At 36.7% G+C, this 8,857-nt stretch overlaps 2 protein-coding genes across 2 annotated transcripts; both read right to left on the reverse strand.

Annotated features, from left to right (window-relative positions):
* Positions 1-2,631: 2,631 nt before the first annotated feature.
* Positions 2,632-3,564, reverse strand: LOC117173677. Its single transcript, XM_033362318.1, has one exon. It carries the CDS (start codon positions 3,562-3,564, stop codon positions 2,632-2,634), a length of 933 nt encoding a protein of 310 aa, XP_033218209.1.
* Positions 3,565-4,456: 892 nt separating this feature from the next.
* On the reverse strand, positions 4,457-5,701 carry LOC117173678. Its single transcript, XM_033362319.1, has one exon. The coding sequence runs from the start codon at positions 5,699-5,701 to the stop codon at positions 4,457-4,459; it is 1,245 nt and encodes a 414-aa protein (XP_033218210.1).
* Positions 5,702-8,857: the final 3,156 nt, after the last annotated feature.

Below are 8,857 nucleotides of genomic sequence, written 5' to 3' on the forward strand. Positions count from 1 at the left end.
ATCATCGAATAGTCGATCGTAGCAAGTGGCAGTGAGGGGGTTAATTATGGCTTTTCGTCAATTTCGGAAGTGGCGCATATGAGCGTATTTGAAATCCTATCCGAAAAGATCATTTTTAATTTTTATACTGCAATTTAATTTATTTGGAGACATCCTGGAATAGTGGATTGTAACAAGTGGCAATGAGGGGGTTGATTATTGTTTTTTATAAATTTCGAAAGTGGCGCATATGAGCCCTTTGAAATCCTATGCGAAGAGTCGATTATAAATACGTATACTGCAATTTAATTTATTTGGAGATATCATAGGTAGCGGATCGTAACAAGCGGTAGTGCAGGGTGTAATTATGGTTTTTTGACAATTTTGCAAGAGGCGCATATGAGCGCATTTGGAATCCTAGACGAAGAGACAATTCTATATTTTTATACTGCAATTTAATTTATTTGCAGATACCATCGAATAATGGATCGTAACAAGGGGCGATGAGAGGGTTGATTATGGTTTTTTGTAAATTTCGAAAAAGGCGCATATGAGCGCATTTGAAATCCTACACGAAGAGATCATTAAATATTTCTATACAGCACTGTAAGCTATTTGGAGATATCATCGGATAGTGGATCGTAACATGTGGCAATGAGGGGGTTGATTATGTTTTTTGTCAATTTCAAAAGCAGCACATATGAGCGGATTTGGGATCCTATACGAAAAGACAATTATAAATATTTATACTGCTATTAAAGTTATTTGGACACATCATCGGATAGTGGATCGGAACTAGTGGCAATCAGAGGGTTGATTATGGTTTTTTGTCAATTTTGAAAGTGACGCATATGAGCGCATTTGAAATCCTATCCGAAGTGATCATTATAAATTTTTATACTGCAATTTAAGTAATTTGGATACATCATCGGATAGTGTATCGTAATAAGTGGTAATGAGGGTTTGATCATGGCTTTTTTGGTCAATTTTTAAAAATGCACATAGGAGCGCATTGTAAATCCTATCCGAAGAGACAGTTATAAATTTTTTGCTGGAATTTAAGTTATTTGGAGACATCTTGGAATAGGAGATCGTAACAAGTGGTAGTGAGGGGGTTGATTATTGTTTTTTATCAATTTTGGTAGAAGCGCATATGAGCGCATTTGAAACCCCATACGAAGAGACTATTCTGAATTTATATACGACAAATTAATTTATTTGGTTAAATCATCGGATAGTGGGCCGTACCGTGCGGTAGTGTGCAGGTTGATTATAATTTTTGACCAGTTTAAAACTGGCACATATGAGCACTATTGAGATCCTATACGAAGAGCCAATTATAAATGTGTATGCTGCAATTTAATTTATTTGGTGATATCATCGGATAGTGGATTGTAATAAGTGGTAAAGAGGGAGTTGATTATGCCTTTTCTGGTCCATTTTTTAAAAAGTTCATGGGAACGCATTTTAAATCCTATCCCGTGAGATCATTATAAATTTTTATGCTGGAATTTAAGTTATTTTGAAGCATCATCGAATAGTGGACCGTCACAAGTGGCAATGAGGGGTTGATTGTGGTTTTTGTCAGTTTCGAAAGTGGCGCGTATGAGCGAATTTGAAATCCTGCCCGAAGAGATTATTATAAATATTTATACTGCAATTTAAGTTATTTGGAGACAACATGGATTAGTGGATCGTAACAAGTGGTAGTGAGAGGGTTGGTTATGGCTTCCTTTGTCTATTTTGAAAAAGCGCATAGGAACGTATTTTAAATCCTATCCGAAGAGATCATTATAAATTTATATACTGCAATTTAAGTTATTTGGAGATATCATCGGATAGTGGAGCATAACAAGTTGCAATCAGGGGTTTGATTAAGGTTTTGGTCAATTTCAAAATTAGCGCATATGAGCGCATTTGAAATCCTATACGAAGAGACAATTCTAAATGTTTATACTGCAATATAAATTATTTGGATAGTGAATCGGAATAAGTGGGAATGAGGGGGTTGATCATGGTTTTTTGCCAATATTAAAAGTGGCGCATATAAGCGCATTAAGTTACTTGGAGAATGTTCTTTCCTTAACTTCGTTTTTGGAAAGGGTATTCCGAATTGTTAAAACCAATTTTATATAAAATACTATTTAATATAATGGAAATTCGTATGGACGTAAAATAGTTGTGATTGATATGCCGAAGCCAACAACAATTCTAACGAGATGGATGAATATGTCGCTAATTGCGGTACAATCGATGTATCGATAATACAGTTGATATATCACTGTGGATTCAATGATCGATTACACAAAATTTGAATGTGGTTTCCTTTCAAAGTCTGAATATAAATTGGTGCAATAATATACTAACAAAACTTTAGTTTGAAATAGAGTACTAAACATCCCGGCGACTTTGAAAGAATATAGTCTTTTAACAAATGATTCGATGTACAAAAGTCCCATTTTTAATTATTTACAACACATTATAACTTAAGAATAATGTTAATATTGATAAAACATGTGATTGACTTATATTTCTAATATCTATAATGATGTTAAGATTTATAAGAAACAAAAAGTGTTGCAATTTGCAATATAAAAAATACAATTGCAAAGAAGTGGAGAATAGTTACATATTGTCCTCAACTGGTAAAATTCAAATCTTATTCAAAGCTCTTTTGGTAACATCATGTTTTGTTTGGACAGAAACGACTCGCGTAAGTCCATCCTTTCCCTGATGCATTTCTATTACTCTTCCTAAATGCCACTTCATTGGAGGAAGATCCTTATCTTGTAGAACAACCATAGTACCAGGCTTGATGCGTTGACTTTGAACAGAAGTCCATTTTGATCGATGTTGAAGGTGTGTCAAATAATCTTGTGACCATTTAGACCAAAAATGTTGCTTAATTTGGATAAGGTGTTGGAATCTTGTTAATCGATTTTCTGGAACCTCTCTAAGGTCGTCCTCAGGAATACAGGTCAGTGATTCGCAAATAATTAGATGCCCTGGTGTGAGTACTGTAAATTCGGTGGGATCGCTGGACATAGGAATGAGAGGACGCGAATTAAGACAAGCCACTATTTGAACAAATACTGTAGTTAACTCTTCGAATGTTAGTAAAGAAGATCCCATAACCTTACGCAAATGAGTTTTTGCAGATTTTACTGCAGCTTCCCATAAACCTCCCATATGGGGAGAAGAGGCTGGTATGAAACGCCAGTTTATTGAGTTGTCGGTTAGAAAAATGTGAACCTTACTTTGGGGATCCTTGCTCCGTAGCAAGTTTTGTAAATCCCAAAGTTCGTTGTTAGCACCAATGAAAGTGGCACCGTTATCCGAATAAATGTTTAAAACTTTACCTTTCCGAGCGATGAATCGCTTTAATGCGTTTAAAAATGCTTCTGTAGTAGCGCTCATGACCAGCTCTAAATGGACCGCTTTTATTGCAAAGCAAACAAGCAAACAGAGATGAGCTTTACCAGTTACGTTACAAGAGATTTTTACTTTAAACGGCCCTGCGTAATCAACACCGGAGTTAAGAAAAACGCGAGCTGATGTGACGCGATGCTCTGGTAAATCACCCATCAATTGATGAGGGATAGTTGGCCTTACTCGAAAACAAAGAACGCATCGGTGCAGTACGCGTTGAACCGCGCTTCTACCCAATAAAATCTAATATCTTGAGCGAAGTGATGCGAGAAGTGCTTGTGCTCCTGCATGTAATTGCTGATAATGTTCATTTCTAATTATTAAATCAGTAAGTAGATGATTTGCGGGCACAAGTATTGGATATTTTGGGGAGTAAGATATGGGTGCATTGTTTAATCTGCCTCCTACTCTCATTATGTTGCCTCTGCCAATGAATGGATTTAGAGGGTGCAACTTGTTTGATGGTTTAAGTGCCTTATCTGACTTAAGTGCTTTTAAGTCACTGGGAAACGCTTGCTTTTGAGCTAGTCTCAGCAAAGCATTCGTTGCATCTTCTAACTCATCCGTAATCAAAGGGCCAGTGATTATCTCTTCTTTTAAAGCTTGCTTGTGTGGTTTGTCCCTTTCTTAGTCGACAAACAGACACATTTTCTCTTGTATAACGAAAACAATAGGCAATCACATGTTTTAATGTTTTAAGTGATAAATGCTTGCTGAAAATGTTGTCATCCCGTATTTCTAAGTAGTTTGTGGTTATTACTACGCTCTTGGTTTCTGGAACTTCCTTTGGATATTCTGACGGCTGTGAGGGCCAAAATTATTTGTCACTTTGCAACCACTCTGGTCCGCACCACCAAAGTTGTGCTGAATGAAGTGCATCTGGATTGATGCCTCGCGATATTACATCAGCAGGATTATCCTCTGATTTTACGTGATTCCAGCTGGACCCTTGTGCTAATGTTTGGATCTCAACTACGCGGTTTACGACAAACGTTTTCCATCTAGCAGATTCCCCACTGATCCACGCTAATGCTACCATGGAGACACTTCATTGGTAACACTTTTTGATGTTCAATGTTAGTACATTGACTACCTTGTTTGACATATTTGCTAATAATAATGCACTGCAGAGTTCCAAACGTGGCAAAGTCACCTTTTTTAGCGGAGCTACCTTTGATTTGGCGCATAGTAAACGAATAGTATGATCGCCCTTAGGATTTGTGGATTTCAAATATATGCAAGCACCATACGCTAACTCTGATGCATCACAAAATCCATGAAGCTCTATCGGAACTGGTTCGCTGCACACTACCTGTTTAGGTATTTCAATGTGAATGATTTTTTTAACCTGGTCTTGACATTTTAAACAACTCGTGTGAATGTCATTTGGCAAAGATTCATCCCATCCGCAGTTTATTTGCCATAATTTTTGCAAAATGATTTTTGCTTGAATTGTACATGGACCCACCATACCGAGTGGGTCAAAGATTTGTGATATTGTGGATAAAATGCTTCTTTTTGATGATTTTTGAGTTTCTGTAGGTATTACTTTGTACCGCAGATTATCTTCATTTGATTCCCAAGTTAGACCGAGAGCTTTTACTTCCTCTCCAAGGTCAAGGGCAGGCTGTGCTTCTTGATGATCATTCAAAATAGATGGTTCGTTTGTGATCCATCTACATAGATTGAAACCTCCTGATTGGAAAACGTTGGTGACGTTTTCTTTGATTTCCTTTAGTTCTTGCATGCTGCTTGCACACGTCAACAAATCGTCAACGTAAAAATCTTGTTCGATGACCCTAGAGATTGTTGGATTCTTGAATTTGTTCTCGATGGCTAGCTGCAGTAGACATCTTATGGCAAGGAATGGTGACGAGGCCATCCCATATGTAACTGTATTGAGAGAATAAGTTAACGCAGGTTGTTTAGGAGTTGGCCGCCATAGAATTCTTTGTAGGTCTCTTTGATCTTCTTGAATGTTGATTTGACGATACATCTTTGATATTTCCCCTGTTAGAACGTATCTGTGTTGCCGAAATCGCAAAACGATCGAAAACAAGTCTTGTTGAATCGTAGGAACAAGTAACAAAATATCATTGGCCGACAATCCCGTACTTGTCTTGCTTGAACCGTCGAACACAACCTGCAGCTTGGTTGTTGTGCTTTCTTCTCGGATCACTGCATGGTGAGGTAAGTAATAGGCGATCTGATAATTGATTTGATCGTCGTTGATTTGAGTCATATGACCTAAGTCCTCGTATTCACTCATGAAGTCGTCGTAGCGTTGCTTCATGAGAGGATTTTTTTCAACTTTCCTTTCAATTGAGTACAGTCGCTTTAACGCTATATCTCGAAACTCTCCGAGATTTTTTGGACTTTGTTTTAGAGGCAAGCGAACAGAAAATCGTCCGTCTTGTTCTCGTACGTGTGTTTCAACGAAGTTCTTTTCGCAAGCGTTTTCCTCTTTTGAAAAGTGACGAGTTTGATCGCCTTCTTCGATAAACCAAAACTTTTAAAGATTTTGATTTAGTTCCGCGTTTTGATTTAGATGGCACATCGAAATTTTAGGTTCGGGGTTTCCATTAAAATTATCCCCTCCAATAATCCATCCGAATTTTGATTTTTGGATTATGCGTCGATTCATTCATAGCTTAATTTGACCAATACACAAAAGATCTAAAAATATTCCGGCTCTCAAGATAATGTCGCATGTTCCCTGCAGGTTAATCAATGGATCTTCAAGGTTTAGATTTTTTGGAATTTGGATATTTTGAGTATCAAGTTTTACAGCTGGGATGATTCCTGTGACTTGATTCACGACAAAGAACGAAAGATAAGCATTTTAGGAATTCAATCGCAACTTTATTGCTGTATGGGTGCGAAGATTTACACTAGTAGACATGGCATCAATGCCTCCTACCTTTACATTGATTTTTTGTTTTGAAAACTGCAATCGCTCACATAGCTTTGCGGAAATGTAGTTTGATTGAGAACTTGAATTGATTAAGGCTCTGCATTCATGGAAATTCCCAAATTTGTCTCTTATTAGAACGACTGCAGTCGACAGTACTACATCTGGTTCTAATCAATCCGCATGATAATTTTGCGTGGTTAATGTTGATGTTTATACGTTATTTAATTGGTTGTTTGTTTCGCTGTTTATTTGTGCGAGTTGTGTTTTTTGTTACAATACTTGCAACTTCCGCAGAAGCAATCTTGAATAGTATGGTTTGATCACAAGCAATTGAAGCCCAATTTGTGTTTCGGAACTTCTTGATTCCGCATATTACGGGCATGTTAATAAACTTAGCGCATTGATAAATTGGATGAGAATCGTTGCATATAACGCACGTTTGTTTTGGTCTGGTTGACGCTGAGTAGGATTGTGACTGTTCAGCTTTTTTCTTAAGCTGTGGTTTTGATTTAGAACTTGATACAGATACGTTAGAATTGTTTTGATTTATCAATTTCGGATGTAATGTTTCCGGAACTACACAACGATACGATCAAAATTCCGTAAATTGTGTCATAGTTTTTAAATTGTCAGCAATCATTTTTGATTCCCATTCGCGTTTTGTAATTGGATCGATTTTAGAACAAATAACATAAATCAGCAAAGTATCCCACGTGTCAGTCGGTTGACCGAGTGCTTTTAATGCTCTTACATGTTTAAAAGTATTATCTACTAATTGTCTTATTAACGTAGGGGATTCTTTGGTGATTGCGGTCATTTCAAAAAATGCTTGTACATGATGATGCACAATAAGTCTAGAATTTTCGTATCGCTTTTTTAATAAACTCCACGCTACTGCATAGATTTCCGCTAAACTTTCAATTGAGTCTATTACTTGAGCTGCTAAACCTTTAAGCGCTCCACGTAAATGGTCAAATTTCACGACTTCGGGTAGACTTTTATTGTTTTGAATTAACGCTTGAAACGTGTCATGAAAGTTCTGCCATTTTTCATAATTTCCGTGAAAGTAGGGAAGAGGTAATGGTGGGAACTTAACATTCGATCAATCAAAATTCGTTGAAACACTACCATTGAGATCTATAGGTACTACATTTTTTGCATCCTCCGCTTTGAGAATATCTTGAGCGACAGACATAGAATCAAAATAAATTTCTTCAAATTGTGCTCGCACCTTTGACTGTTCTCCAGAATCATTACTCATTTCAATCCTGGTTTGAATCGAATTCCGACCTAAGTTTTTGAAATCCTATACGCAAAGATCATTATAAATTTTTATACTGCAATTTAAGTTATTCAAAGTCATCTCAGAATAGTGGGTAGCAACAAGTGGAAATAAGGGGGTTGATTATGGTTTTTTGTCAGTTTTGGAAGTAGCGCATATGAGCACATTTGAAATCCTATACAAAGAGACTATTCAAAATTTGCATACGGTAATCTAATTTATTTGGATATATCGTCGGATAGTGATTCGTAACAAGTGGTAATGAGGGGGTTGATAATGGCTTTCTTGGTCAATTTTTAATGGGGCGCAAACGAGCGCATTTTAAATTCTATTTGAAGAGATCATTATACATTTTTATACAGGAATATAACTTATTTGAAGGCATCATCGAACAGTGGATCATAACAAGTGGCAATGAGGGGGTTGATTGTGGTTTTTTGTAAATGTCAAACCTGGCGCATATGAGTGCGTTTGAAATCCTATGCGAAGAAACAATTGTACATTTTTATACTGCAATTTAATTTTTTTCGATATATCATTGGATAGTGGATCGGCACAAGTGATAATGAGGCGGTTAATTGTGGATTTGTGTCAATGTGGAAAGTGGCGCATATGAGCGCATTTGAAATCCTATCCTAGGAGATCATTATCAATTTTTATACTGCAATTTAAGTTATTTGGGGACATCATGGATTATTGTATCGGCAGAAGTGGTAATGAGGGGGTTGATTATGGCATTGTGTCAATTTGGAAAGTGGCGCATATGAGCTCATTTCAAATCCTAATCCGAGCAGATCATTATCAATTTTTATACTGCCATTTAAGTTATTTGGAGACATTCTGGATTATTGGATCGGAAGAAGTGGTAATGAGGGGGTTGATTGTGGTTTTCTGTCAATTTCGAAAGTGGCGTATATGAGCACATTTGAAATTCTATCCGAAGAGATCATTATAGATATTTATACTGCAATTGAAGTTATTTGGAGACAGCATGGATTAGTGGATCGTAACAAGTGGTAGTGAGAGGGTTGATTATGGCTTCCTTTGTCAATTTTGAAAAAGGCGCATAGGAAGGTATTTTAAATCCTATCCGAAGAAGATCATTATAAATTTATATACTTCAATTTAAGTTATTTGGAAATATCATCGGATAGTGGATCATAACAAGTGGCAATGAGGGGGTTGATTGTGGTTTTTTGTAAATTTCAAACGTGGCGCATATGAGCGCATTTGAAATCCTATACGAAGAGACG

The sequence above is a fragment of the Belonocnema kinseyi genome, chromosome 5 (assembly GCF_010883055.1).
Source record: "Belonocnema kinseyi isolate 2016_QV_RU_SX_M_011 chromosome 5, B_treatae_v1, whole genome shotgun sequence".
NCBI classification, from domain to species: domain Eukaryota; kingdom Metazoa; phylum Arthropoda; class Insecta; order Hymenoptera; family Cynipidae; genus Belonocnema; species Belonocnema kinseyi.